Genomic DNA, 15,163 nt, shown 5'->3' on the forward strand with positions numbered 1-15,163 from the left:
TGTCTTTCCTTGTTTGAAAGCAATGCAGTGCATTAGGACACCAAGAGGCTTGCTTTGAAGGAAGTCTCAGCTTGTCTAAACCAAACAGCTGCAAACTTTTGTGCATGTCAGGTATTCTGGGGGGAGCTACCACGTTCTTGTGCCAGCATCACAAAGGAGATGCTTCTTTTAATCTGTTTTCAAAGTGTACAATAGTTGTGCACAACAAGTTACAAATACTTCTATCTAATTAGGGGCTATAATATGAAATACATGTAAAGTATTAAAGTATAAATACACAAAGTGTGTATTTGATGATTTGTTTGGAGTTTTTGTTGTCTGTGCAGAATTTAACTGTTGCTTCATATTTCCTGGCTGGGTTTATCAGAAGGAAAAAGCAATGCTTACGCGAAATTAAAAGCAGATTGCATTTCACCCAAGAAGAACGTGTCCTTGTCAGAGACTGTCACAGATTGAGTTCTGTTAGGCTTTTCAGTAAATCACATTGTCATTTGGAGGAGGTGGAACTCACCTCATTTGCACTCAGTATCCAGCATGTTAGGAGCACATGCTAATATATTCAGAGTTGCTTTTATAAGCATACTTTATACAGAATGTCTCAGTGCAATGGCCATATTTAAATGGTACATGTTAACCTCTTCTGAAAATGTTTTACATGTATGATAATTAGGTTGCTACTTGTGTTAAACATTTTTGCAAATGCCTGCTGAATGTTTTTCTTGCCCAATGCATGAATTCTTTATAAACTGGGACTTGTCAGTCGGCTAGCTGGGAGCTCAGTGGAAAGGCACAGGCATACAACAGAATCACAGAATAGTTAGGGTTGCAAAGGACCTTAAGATCATCCAATTCCAACCCCCCTGCCATGAGCAGGGACACCTCACACTAAACCACGGCACACAAGGCTCTGTCCAACCTGGCCTTGAACACTGCCAGAGATGGAGCATTCACAACTTCCCTGGGCAACCCATTCCAGTACCTCACCACCCTAACAGTAAAGAATTTCTTCCTTATATCTAATCTAAACCTCCCCTGTTTAAGTTTTAACCTGTTGCCCCTTGTCTTATCACTACAGTTTGTAGTGAAGAGTCCCTCCCCAGCATCCTTAAATGAAGCATGCAAGACCTCCTTTCAGTGAACTGCTGTCCATGTTTGATCAATCCATCTTGGTTTATTCTTTAAACAAGTTTTTGAAGTGCTGAGCCTTTACTTTCCTACAGAAGAAATAGCTTTATGTTATTAACTACATGGTTAGCAGCTAACTTCAGGGCTTTAATTTTGATTCAAATCAAGATATTGATTCAAATTGAATTTATAAATATTTCTGAGGAGAACTCCATGGTAAGAGGAGAATATGTTGGATTTTTTTTTTTCCCCTTAATAGTTTTAAAAGGCAATGATATATTGAGACTTTATATATTGGATATGAGGAAGAAGTTCTTTACTGTGAGGGTGGTGAGGCACTGGAATGGGTTGCCCAGGGAGGTTGTGAATGCTTCATCCCTGGCAGTGTTCAAGGCCAGGTTGGACAGAGCCTTGGGTGCCATGGTTCAGTGTGAGGTGTCCCTGCCCATGGCAGAGGGGTTGGAACTGGATGATCTTAAGGTCCTTTCCAGCCCTGACTATTCTGTGATTCTATGTTGCGGTTTTAAGGCTTGGAGCTGTGGATTTTAATTAGTTTTATTTAAAATATATTTTTGATGGTTTAATCCTTCAGGGCTGTGGAATTTTGAATCAATTCAAGCTGTGTGGGTTCACGCTTGCCAAAGGGAAGAGGCCAAGCCAACTAGAGCATGAAAGTCCCCTTCTCCTTTCTGAAAGCTCAGATCTACTTGGGGTGTTACAATGCTCACTGCAGGGTAGGCTTTAATCATAATTCAAACCAATTTGGGGAGAATGGCATGAGAAGCCCTGTGCTATTTAGTCCGTGATCAGTTTTGACCAAATCTGAATCCTGAAGCAGCAGCTTTGCCATTTCTGAATACGTTCAGAGGCGAGAAGCCCTTGACTACATAAGAACCTCTTAAAAGTCAGCAGGCTCTTTGCCAAGTATTTGCCATTGTCTGGCTATCATATAAGAAGTATGTTTTGTAATTCCTAGGATAAGACCTTCAGATGATGATAATGTTCCTGCTGGGATAGGAAGAATCCCTGTTTTTTTGGCCCACTTCCCAGGTGCATGCTGCAGTGACCAGGAATCCCTGTCCTTCAGTTGCATCTTGGAATTCCTTTTTCCATGTAAATCCCAGAGATGATTTAAACTCGAAGCTTAAAGAACTGTAAGAAAGAGAATTTACAAAGGCATCAACCTTGATATGGTACCTGTAATGCAGACGTTATGGAGCCAGAAATGTAGCATCTCCATATATACAGTTAAAAGCTTCTATGCAATTGTGTAAAGCAGGATAACCTCCACCAAACACCTCAGACCTACCAAATCAGAGTGGCTGTATCCCAGCTGCCAATTGCTGCAGGTGCCTGAGCTGTGGGACTGTCACTGGGGGACTGTCAGAGCCAGCCCACCAGCATACCAAACAGGACTGTTCCAGCAAACTCTTTCTGCACAGATGCCCAGGAATGTTCTCAGGTTTACTGAATTTGTTAGGATAAACATGGCCAGTTTTGCCCTCATCTTTGAGCCGTTTGGAAGAACTGTATTTCTTAATAGAAATATATCACAGAGCTTCTAAAATAAAACTTGTACCATTCTGTGGTTGGTATCTGCTTTTAACTACTGTCTTTCCACTAAAATAATTAGACCCTAGGTTCATATACATGGAGCATGTGTGTGTATATGTGGGTTCTGTCTATATGCACAATACATATTTTTCTTAGTTTTAAAACGTTTTTTCTTCTTTTCAGTGGGATGCCATAACTGAAATGGATGAACACAATCGTCCCATTCATACGTACCAGGTATGCAATGTGATGGAACCAAACCAAAACAACTGGCTTCAAACCAACTGGATCTCCCGTGATGCTGCACAGAAAATTTACGTGGAAATGAAATTTACCCTGCGGGACTGTAACAGTATTCCATGGGTACTGGGAACCTGCAAGGAAACTTTCAATCTCTACTACATGGAGTCAGATGAGTCTCATGGAGTAAAATTCAAACCGAACCAATACACTAAAATTGATACTATTGCAGCTGATGAGAGCTTTACCCAGATGGACTTGGGTGACCGCATTCTTAAACTCAACACAGAAGTTCGTGAGGTTGGGCCAATAAACAAGAAAGGATTTTATCTTGCTTTTCAGGACATCGGAGCATGCATTGCTTTGGTCTCAGTCCGTGTTTATTACAAAAAGTGCCCTTTCACAGTCCGAAACTTGGCTATGTTTCCTGATACCATTCCAAGGGTTGATTCTTCCTCTTTGGTGGAAGTACGGGGCTCCTGTGTGAAGAGCGCTGAGGAACGGGATACTCCAAAATTGTATTGCGGAGCAGACGGGGACTGGCTTGTGCCTCTAGGCCGCTGCATCTGCAGCGTAGGATATGAAGAAGTGGATGGCTCCTGCCACGGTAAGAAAACATTGCTTGTTTTTGTGCTTGGTTTGTTAAGCTTTTTTGGTTGGTTGCTTTGGTTTTGTGGGTTTTCAGGTTTTTTTATTCTTAAAAAAAGGAAAACTATCATATAATGTTATCTACACAGTGAAGAGCTTGTATAGTGGAAATATGGCATCACATTTTCAAGGAATGCCTCTTGTGGAGAAATAAGCAAGGTTATTTGAAAGCAATATATTGTGGATATCTAAGAAAACAGTTAGTCAGGATGACTTTAAAGTTGTCTGACTGTAGGTGCACATATGTATATATCAGATAGTCACCTTGGCTCCTGTAGCTACTGGAGATAAGTGCATGCTTTGGAGGAAGATTTCTCTCCTGTATTTTAGGTATCTGTCGCTGGATGAGATGAGCAGTGACTGATAAGCAGAGAATCTAGTCACAGTATCATAGGATTGTTTAGGTTGGAAAAGACCTTTAAAGTCCACCACCAAACTGTATGCCTAAGTAACACAACTGCACATTGTTTAAATCCCTCCAGGGATAGAGGTTCAGCCACTTCCCTGGGCCACCTATTCCAATGCTTAACAGCCCTTTTGGTGGAAAAAAAAAATTCCTAATATCCAATCTGAGCCTGCCCTGGCACAATTTGAAGCCATTTTCTCTTTGTCCTATTGCTTGTTCCCTGGGAGAAGAGGTCAACACCCTTCCTCCTTTCAGAGAGCAATAAGAAAGATAGAAAATAAGATCTCCCTTAACTACAGAGGGAAACGTGTTTTCTTCCCTTATCAGCCCCTCACTTCCGTAGGTAGGAGAGTGAACACATGCAGGAGCAAAAAAGCATTTCTTCTCTGTAATCCAAGTGCTGTTGTGCCTCTGCCACTTTTGAAAGTGTGGTTGCATTTGTCAGACATTGTGATAACTGGATTTCATGCACAAATGGAAAAGTTCAGATTACTTTTGTGCTGTTTAGGACATGAATACATTGCTAAAACTCTGAATGTTGTGTATACTTGAGTAAAGCCCAGGATTCTGAGCTTTTATAGGTTCAATTGAAGAGTACTATCCATGGAGAATGTGCACATTGAGACTTATTTTCCACCTGCCAGGAGTGCTGGATAGGTGACAGCCATAAAAAGCATGGATCTTTTCATACTGCAGTTTCTTAAGAGTCAGTTGTTTTGTTAGCTAAATTGGTGCTAAAGGATAAGTGCACTTTGTATGTTCTCTTTTACTGTGCATAATAGTTTCACAGTTACTTGAGAATAAGGCACTTCTTATGTAGTAATGGTTGTAGAGAAAGCCTTAGGTAACCACCGAGACACCAGTCTGCTTTGGTTCAACATTCACTTTGTAGCAAGAAGAAAGGGAAAGAGTTCATATTCATACATCTCACAAGTGTCATAGCTGTTGCCCAAATATTTTGCTCTACAGCTCCTAAGATTTGATGGTACTAGGCAAGCTGCACGGCAGCCTTAGGTAATATAGGGCATTAAAAGCACACTATGTGTTGTAATCAAAAAATGGAATTCACTTTGTCTGATCTTGCTGGCATTGATTATCAAAATGTACTCATTGCAAAGACAGACTCTGGACATTGTCATTACTGGAAGCAAGTGTAATTTTCTACATAAGGTCAAAAGATGTCTCTCTTAATGGATAAGGATTTTATTCAAGACATTAACACTCAATGAATTTCAGTCCATTACATGAGTCATACTGTAGAACTCTCTATCAGCAATATAACCAGCGAAGTCCACAAGAAAACCTGTCAGGAAACATCTCTGCTATGCATTGATTCCACTTGTTTCTTCAGTTGACAGTCCAGTTTGCTGCTGAGCAGGTACCTCTCAAGTGAAATGGAATACCCAAAGCCATTAGTGTTTGCATATTCTTATCTGTTTGACCTAAAAGATACAAATTACTGGTTTAAAAAATCATAATCTACTAGAGCTTCCATATATGTTTTGAAATAATTTTCATAGTTGTCTGAAGTTGTCCATTTATTCATCTTCAGTGTATTGTAATGTTAGTACTACATTTTATATCATTTTTTCAAAGTAGATTTGTCTTGCGTTCTGTCATGGTCATCATGCTTAAGGCAAGCCCAAACATATGAGATACTCCTTGAAGTAAAGAGGAGCAATTTAATTTCACTAGTGCCTGTTCTCCATCTCTTGTGATTAAAGGATGAACTGGGAGGGTTACTCTCAAGGGTGGCTGTGTTTCCCTTTGTGCTAAAGCTGCTGGTGGAGATGTATGCTTGGACAGCTGGGAGTGCATTTTACAGTGTGACTGTTTTGAGCATTGTGAACTGAAGAGAGATCCCTACCTGTGTTGGTAGCAGTCTTTTCAGAGAGCAGGAATGTCCTCTTTTGAGACTTTGCTTCTTGGCTGAGACACGAATCAGAAATTAGGAGTTTAAAAGATTTGTCACTTGTTAATACATACTGAACTATTTCATACCCATTAAGGAAGGAGAAGCTGCTACATCTTAGTCTGGTAGAGAAGCCCTGAGATGCATTTAAACAGTCTTCATGTCCCCTAGTTCCCTTATCCAAACCAAAGCCTTTTTGTCCCTTCTATTCCTGCTGGAATTGCAAATCTGAGTCTTGGATGTATTTGATGCCATTCTGTCAGTGCTTCTTGTAGATGTACTCTGTGACATATTCAGAACTGGTAACTGTTTCTTTTTTCTGTGTTAAACTAACTTGCAAAATAATAATTTGTATTTTAAAATCTGTTCTGGCAAGTAAGCAGTTGGTGGGCAATACTTGCTAATACTTGAATATGCTTGCTTGTTTGCAAATGGTGTCAAGCATTAAGTTATCCACCAGCACATATCTCAGTTGAGGAAGAATAAGCTCTTCATGGCAAGTATGGCTTATCTGTTGCAGAATTTAAGAAGTAAATTTTGTTTGATATTTGTGGAGATACCCAGTATCAGTATTCAGTAACTACTAAATGGTGTAAGGAATTGTATTCTGCCTTTGTCATTGTCAACAGTTTCACAAAGGAGAAACACTGGGAATCAAAAAGGTTTTGATCAGTTTTACCACTGCTGTTAAAATCATAGTGAAGCAAGTAAAAGCAGACTTTGGCAGTTGAAAATAACCTAGCTAGCATTATTTACTTCAATCTGTGTAGTTTTATGCATATCTCTGTGAATCCATAAATATTCCCCATTCTTTGTATTTGCTTTTGAAAACATTTTTCCTGAGTGAAAGAGTCTGTGAAGAATTCACAACTAGATTAAAATATCTGTACTTATTAAATGTATACCCCAGCATGTCGAGAACAGCTCATTCACTGTAGGTAACAGTGTAGGTTACTGTTAAGTAACCTACAACATCTGTAGGTAACTTCTTCAAAGCTTCTGAATATACTCAACCACATCTAACCGCTAGCATACTGCAAAAAAATGAGACTTGATCTGAACTCAGGAACTGTTCACATTAGAGAAAAAAGTACATGTTTACAGTAGATTAACATTTAAATGCCTGTCTGATGTGGGGGGTTATTGCAGATGCTGTCAGTAGCAGTTTTATGTTCATGCATTACTGGTTTTAATTCCTAAATTGCAGGTCATGTGCCAAAGTATTTCATGCTGTAGCTCACTTTCATTCACACTGTACTTTTTTTCTGCTTGCAAATACAGAACGCTTTTGTCCTTAAGGCTGCAATTAGTGTGAATTAAAATGATATTGTTGCCTAGATGAAGTAGGAGGAAAATTATGTGTGGTGGACCACGTGAAATGGGTGTGATATAACTTACTATCAGATTTTTAGTGAGTTTGACTAGTCTGAAGAGATACAACTTTCCTGTATTAAGACTTTGCCTTTTTCTCAACACTTTTGGGTTGATTTGATAGCTTTTCTACTTCTCAAAAATTACATTTGTGCTCTTATACGGTGGGTAGGTACCAGGCTGGCTTCCACAAAGCTTGTAAAGATATGTGTGGTTTGGTTTTGGGTTGATTTGTTTTGTTTGTGTGTGTTTGGGGTTTTTTTAGGAGCATTTTGGTATCTTCTTTTCAGTGTCTTAAAACTGAGGATATTTCTTAAGTTTGTTGCTGATTTTTTTGTTTGTTTGTGGCTTTCTTAGTGCTGTGAAGTGTTAGGAATTACATAAGTATGTGAGGGCACCTGTCCTCAGTGGCTGCCTGAGTTAGCAGCCAGGACATTCTCAGTACCATAGAAATTCATGTTGCAGCTCACACCCCCTACCCTGAGCTCAGAACATTAACGTACAGCCATCTGCAGATCTGTTTAGTTGGAGAAATTATAACCCAAGAAATTTGATAAAACAGCTGGAAAGGGCACTGCTTCAGAAGTGAGGATTTATGAGAAGGCAAGAAAAAGACCTTTTATTTGATTTTACCTAGTGAGGAAACCTCACTGATGTTAAATGAGCCCAAGCTGTTGACACATTCCTGTCACATCATACTGACTTATCTTACATTCTTCTGAACAAATAAACTTTGTGATAGCCACTATTAGCTAGTTTCCAGAATATTCACTGTATAAATTCAAATTAAAGCCTTGATTTTTCTAACTGCTTTTGAATAAATTATGTATCTATAGGAAACTTGCTGTTTGTAAGCAGAATTAATCCTCAGAAATTTCTGTTTTTCACTTCGATTCTGAAATGTGTATTGAAATACAGTATTTGGTGTGAAGCCCAGTTTGATAGTTGAACCTCGTGAGGTTCAACAGGGCCAAGTGCAGGGTTCTGCACCTGCGTCAGGGAAGCCCCTGGCATCAATATGGGCTGGAGATGAAGTGATAAGAGAGTACTGCAGAGGAGAAGGACCTGGGGATATTGGTGGATGAAAGATTGGACATCAGCCTGCAATGTATGCTTGCAGCCTAGAAGGCCAATTGTATACTGGGCTGCATCCAAAGGAGCATGGCCAGCAGGTCAAAGGATGTCATTCTGCCTCTCTGCTCTGGTGAGACTTCACCTGGAGGTACTCTGTCCAGCTCTGTGGTCCTCTGTACATAGAAGATATGTACCTGTTGGGGATGATCCTGAGTAGGGCCACAGAAATGATCAGGGAGATGGAACACCTCTCCTGTGACAAATGGTTGAGGTGGAGTTGTTCTGCCTGGAGAAGACTCCGGGAGACCTTATTGTGGCCTTTTGATACTTAAAAGGGGTCTATAAGAAAGGTAGGGAGAGACTTTTTAGTAGGGCCTGTCACCATAGTATGAGGGGTAGTGGTTTTAAACTAACAGAGGGGAGTTTGGGGCTGGATGTGAGGAAGAAATTCTTCACAATTAAGGTGGTAAAATACTGGCACAGGATGCTCAGAGAGGTGGTGGATGCCCCATCCCTGGAAACATTCAAGGGCTGGATGTGATTCTGGGCAACCTGATCTAGTTAAGATGTCCCTGCTCATTGCAAGAGGATTGGACTAGATGACCTTTGAAGGTCCCTTCCAAGACAAACTGTTCTATGATTCTGTGATGATTTATGGTGGAACAAGAAAGCCAGTTTAGGTTAAATAGCAAGTTTCAAACAGATAAACTGTCACTGTTTTTTGTTTGTACACACAGACATGAAGTTTCAGAAGCAAACGCATAGTGATGACTCAGATATGACTTGCCTCAGGTTTTGTGTTAGTGTATGCTGTTGAATATTGATCCTACCAGCTATCCTTGATAAGCAGTAGACAAAAATTGTCAGAGGACTGGAGTGATTGATTTTGTTGTGTAGGAGTGGATAACACAGCCGTGTGATTTGACATTAGCAGCAGCCCATAGTAAATTAGTTATTTGTTCTTGCTCTGCTGAAACACGTACACTCCAGTGATAGTCACATGCAAAACTTGTAATACCACTAGAAGTAAATTGCTTTATAAAATGCATGTATAAATGCAAATGTATTTGTATATCTATTCAGCTGTGTATAGAATAAGTTCACTGTAAAACTTCTGCTTGATGTATTACCATTTTTTAACCTGCTGTCCAGATTTCTGAGCTGCTTTGATATCTTCCTCTACTCTACACACTATATATTAGGCTTATGTGTGACACATCTCCTCACTGTAGGGTTGGTAAGAGGGGCTGTGTCCTAGGGGGATAAGAACAATTAGGTCCATGGACTCTCATGCTGAAGGTGTGAAGGGATTGGCATATATAGCTCAGAAGCTGTGCTTAATGTATGAGATGCCAGATGGGGCAACAAGGATGAAGTCTGTAGGTCTCATTCACAAATCTTTCATAAATCTGTGTGCAGATGGATTTGCCTATATGTAACAGTAACCAGCTAGTTATAACTGAATTCTTGACTTTTAATGAAATCTGCTATTAAAAAATTCGAAGATGTTTATTTGTCAGCAATGAACATGCATGCCACCATACAAGTTTCTCTTGTATTGGTAAAAATGGGAATAATAGACTGACAGAGGTGGGACGGTATAGTATGGCAAGATGTGAAGAAAGAAGGCACTCATTCTGTGTACTGCCCTGTGTTCCTCATGGTGATGGGATCTGGCCTCAAAACATATGTTGCATCTTAGAGAGACTAACAGAAATGGTGCCTCACCATTCTTGGCTAATACAATTTTTTCTTGCTTGCCACTTGATTATTTTTCTTGTTCTGGGAGTCAGTAGCTGGAGCTTGAGTTCAAATATTTTGGGTTAATTTAACTTGGAAAATGTGCATTGCTCTTTACACATGATCAAACGGAACTGTTTTCAACAGTCAAGTATATTGAATGTAGGCAAGTCTTGCTTGAATGAAAAACTTAGCCTACTGTATTAAATGAATGTAAAAATACAGCATTGGTTGCTTCTATCTTGTTACAGTTGTGGGAGGCTTTCCTCCAGCTGGAAGTGTGATAGGGTTTTCTTATGGTTGAGTATATTCGCTTCAGCATGTAGGTTTTGTCAATATGCTGAACAAACGTACATCTCTTGAGTTCTGAAGAGGTCTTTTGTGACAAGCACATGGATGAGTAAAGCTGTAATGGTTCACTTGTAAAGACCTAATAACACTTCTGGAATACAAAATCCCTTGTGTTAGGCATTGAACTTGTTGAGAGCTGAAGAAGAGAAGTACTGTGGGAGGAAGCTGGGATTTACAAACTTGACCACTGATTGCACAAAGGAACAGCTTGTGATCACACAGTTGTGTAAAAAGCTTGTCTTAAGGATGTCCATAGCCATGTGCTGCAGCTAAGTAAGTTTCGACTTGTGAATTTGATCTGTTTGTGGAAATTCAGGTTCTAGAATGTTTGTTCATCACTGACTTTTTGTGGTGGAGCCCTTAATAATGAAGAGATATATAAGCTGAAAAATAATAGTAGTCAGGCTGCTCAGTGAAAGCTTCCAAGTTTTTAACACTACAGTAGGCTGTGGATTTGTTTTAAATAATAAGACTATTTCTCTTAATTCTTAAACCCCGTAAGAATGTGTACATTGATAATGGTCAGAAAATTCTGGGTAAGAGATTCTCAGAATGTAGGAATTAGGTTTAGAATAAAACCTTATTTTTCTCATGCTGTTGCTGAGAAGCACTTAAGTTTTTAGTTGGGAATAATTGAAACGTTTTAGAATATCATTATTATTTCAATGTAGATGATGTCCCTTTGAGAACTCATAAAATTATGCTCCAAAATCTGAAGATAATCACCAGTACTTCCTCCAAGGCAGGTTATTAATCAGTAACATATTCACAAATAAACCATAAAACCCGTTCTGTAATGGAACTGCTCCCATAGAGGTCTCCCATCATTTTATTCAGTCAATTATTAAAGCATTTTTGCTGAGAAATGTAATTTCAACAGCAATCAATAAAGGGTTTCCTTTTGCATAGTGTAGCTTAGAAATCATAAGCAGAAGTGAAATATCAGTGTAAAGACATTTCTGACAGAAGATTTGTCTTGAATACAAATCGTGTGTAGGAGTGTTTAAAAACTTGAACTATATTTGCTTTTTGTAACTCTTAGTAAGAATGGAACTGAGAGGAGATTTGCTTTAGCCAGGCTTTTTCTTTGTAGAACTCAAGGTTGAAAATAGTATCAAAAGCAGTCGTTTTTCACAGCAAGACAACTCCACCCTAAGAAAAACAACAATCCCCAGCAGTATATCACCTTGCAGTGCTGCTTTAGTGCTGCCCACCGCAGCCCTGCTGCTGCTGCCCCTTCTGCCAGCATCCCTTGTGGAGAAGGGCCTTTGGGCTGCTGGCCCTGAGGCAGTGCCTGTGCCCAGGAGGCCCAGGGGATGTCCCTGCCCATGATGGCCACGCACTGGGCACTGCTGTAGGTTGTCTGGACCCCGCAGGTTTTCCCTGCAACACTAATGAAACACAAGTAAGTGACTCAGTTGTGTAGAACAGTTTTAAACCCCTCAGTTAAGCATCAGGTAAGAATAACGTGGACAACAGGACGAGGGTTGATAGGTTTTAACTTAAACAGGAGGAATTTTGGTTAGATATAAGGAAGAAGATCTTTACTATGAGGGTAGTGAGGCAACAGAATGGGATGCCCACCGATGTTAAAAACCCAGCAGCCCTGGTAGAGGTCAAAGCCAGGTTGGATGGAGTCTTCGGTGACTTGGTGTAGTGTGTGGAGTCCCTTCCCATGGCAGGGGGTTGGAACTAGATGATGTTAAGGTGCTTTCCAGCCCTAACTCTTCTATGGTTCTGTGGTTCTATGGAGGTGCAAGTGATGGGTAGTTCTCTGCTGTGACTTAGAGCACTGAGCCTGCAGCTTTCAAGCAAACTGATGAAGATGGATGCCTTTTGAGCTGCTGTTTGTAGGTCTCATAGCAAGAAGAGAGGATCTGTAACTGAGATTTCAAAAGATGACTTGCTATATTACTTTGGGATGCTAAGTTGTGAAAAGGAAACTGATTGTTTTGGGTCTATAATGCCCTAATGCTTTAAGTGTCTTCAGTGCTTTACAGTCTTTTGTAGGGAGCTGGAAGACCTGTTCTGGGAGCTGTGCTGGGCAGGCAGCATCGAGTGCTTGCTTGCAGAACCGTTTCACATGCCACCTGGTGCTAGTATAAAAAGGAAATGTAGCCGAACATCTGGGGGGGAGTGGTGTGGGAGAGATGGAGGAGGAAGAATAGCATTATGTGTGCAAACTGCATTTCCAGGATTTCTGTTGAACAGGTATCTAGTTGTTCAGACTAAAATCTTCGCAAAGTTGGAATGTGTTTGTCTTCCATTTCTTCTGTACCACCTTACTCTTAAGCATTTGTGTAAGGTGAATTCAGGTAAAAGACTGCATTTGTTTGAGTGCATTTCTCTCCAATTTTCCACATTGTTTGGGTTCCCTCTTTATATGATTTTTTTATTGCAGCCTTTTTCTGTTACTTACATCTTCTTGTACTGAACATTGATGTCCAACTGCACAGGGTAGTTCTTTTGGGCTTTAGGGGGGCTTAGGTGTTTATTAGGTGTTTGGTGCCCACAGGAAGGGTATGGAAGAAAACAGCCTATAGAAATTGAGGGTAATTTTTGTGGTTGCTCTGTATTACCTTCTCCCTACAGGTTTATGCAGTTGCTATATTGTTGTAATACTGATTTTTAGTAGTGCTGTTACAGCTGATGGTTCACAGCGGCTTCTTAACCATAATTTGAATCAATGTAGCCTGGCATTTCAGGCAGTGAAAAGTGGCTCTGAGTTGTCTGTGGAACCAACTTCCACTGGAGCAGCCCCCATGGCTGCTCTTGCAGGAGCCCTTCACTACTTCTGGTAGTCTCCCATGTCTCCCCCTTCCTTAGGCACTTGCTCCCTGCATGTCCTCACCAGCAGCTCACAGAGAGTCTGCCTCAGACCTGATCTCCAGACTGTTACCTGTCACCTGGACCTCAGCTGTCATCTGGTCATTGTATTCAAGAGCTGTCATAATCCAAGTTGACAGTAAATAGGTTTTTGGTGATTGAAGTAGATCTAAAGGACTAAACAGAGATAAACATAAATAAAGACTTGCTGTCTGACACACCTCAGAAATGGAGTCCCATAGTGCTTTAGTTGATGTGCTGAAAATCCTTCTGCAGGGAAGGATCCTGAGTTTACAGGAGGCACCTGACCTTGTGATGGTGGTCTTTTGAACATCAGTTTTTCACGAATCTTTGAGTCTTGCAAAGTAAATCGTTCTGCAAAGGAGGGTGATCCTTGGGAGCCTACCAGCTGCAGTAGGCTTGTGTTGTTCTAGTGCTACATCTGCTAACAGTAGAATAAATTATGTAAAACAGGTCTCATACCTACCAGTGAAACATCTAACAGAGTCAAGGACTGCACTTGAAATGTCTTTCTTTAAAGAAGCATGGCTTCAAAGGGATAATGATCAAAGCATGAATACATTCCCTAAGGGCATGGAAATGTATGCATACAGAGATTATACTCTAACAATGAATGTTTAGTTATTTGGTATCTGGCTATTATATAATAACAGTTATGTCTGTGAAATGTCTTAATTTTGCTGTGACAGCTTGATGGTATTCCCAGATGTTCAATATTTCAAAGCTTATCTTACATGTATTCACAAACAAGATGAAAGTGTTAATTCTAATTAAAATGATGCCCAGCTCAGTAGCAGCCCTAATAAAGTCCCTGTGGAGCAGTAAATTTAATAGTAATATATCTTCTATGCAGAGTCAAAATTCAGCTTTCAGTTTTACTCTAAACTGATCTTCAAGGGAGAACTGAATAGTCAAGATAGGAAAAACTGTGACAAATCACATTCAGAAGTCATTTGAATATGTGCAGTATTTTACATACCAGAATCTATGTGTATTGGCAGTTCAGGCACGAAAGTGGGGGGGACACCTAGACTTAATGAGTATTGCAGTTTCTTGACGTGCTTACTTCACTTGGTAGATATGATCTTAATGGTCATACTCGTTGTCATTCACCATCTGCCTGTTGAAATTTTGTTTTCAATTATTTTAAAGCAATATTTGAGAAACCACAGGATTTTTTAGTGTATCATACCTTAATACTAACCCATTACATTGTGGAGAAGCCTTATACATGTTTATGTTCAAGATGCCTTCATAGGGATAGTGAGAATTTTTGAGTTGAATTGTTTAGATATCAGAGACTGGAATAATAGTTAAAGATGTAAAAGTATTTTTGTATTTGTAGCTCAGAATAAATTTTCCACCACATTTAACGGAAAACATAAAAGAAGCTATAAAGTCAGATAGAGTCAGGAGCCAGTAAAGACCCTGGGGGAAAGATCTAGGGGAATGCCTGGAGGCATGGTTGGTTTGTAGCATTTAGGATGCTGATAGAGGCAAATCCCAAACTAAGAGAATATGTAACCTTTATTCTGAAAATCAGAATTGGGATTCTTTTGACTTACAGTAAATGAATAATACATTTGATTACCTCTGCATGTTTCTTTGTGAACTACGCATTGTTTTACTTTTGCGTATTTATCTCAGTTGTTTAAAATGATAGACACATGTCATAGTTAACAGGTCCATGTAAGAGAAATTCTGTGGTTTGAAGGAATTTGAGTTTGAAAAAGATCTTTTTCCTTTCTCAATAAAAATCTACATTCTCTTCAGAGGAAGGTTTTGAGGGAGAAATGCCTGAGACTAGGACATCGGGAGATATCCTCCCTACCCCTCTCTTTTATGTGATGTGTTTTAAGTATATTCTTTAAGAAACATTAAACTGATAACACAAG

The 15,163-nt window shown here is 39.8% G+C and overlaps 1 protein-coding gene across 2 annotated transcripts in view; it reads left to right on the forward strand.

Moving 5' to 3' along the window:
- Window positions 1-15,163, forward strand: part of EPHA6 (EPH receptor A6) — a 436,532-nt gene that overhangs the window by 104,510 nt on the left and 316,859 nt on the right. For both annotated transcript variants that reach the window (XM_034072841.1, XM_013127941.2), the window contains exon 3: window positions 2,863-3,526. In XM_034072841.1, the coding sequence (XP_033928732.1) occupies window positions 2,863-3,526 (664 nt within the window). The remainder of the gene's footprint in view (window positions 1-2,862; window positions 3,527-15,163) is intronic.

The sequence above is a fragment of the Melopsittacus undulatus genome, chromosome 2 (genome assembly GCF_012275295.1).
Source record: "Melopsittacus undulatus isolate bMelUnd1 chromosome 2, bMelUnd1.mat.Z, whole genome shotgun sequence".
Classification (NCBI taxonomy): Eukaryota; Metazoa; Chordata; class Aves; order Psittaciformes; family Psittaculidae; genus Melopsittacus; species Melopsittacus undulatus.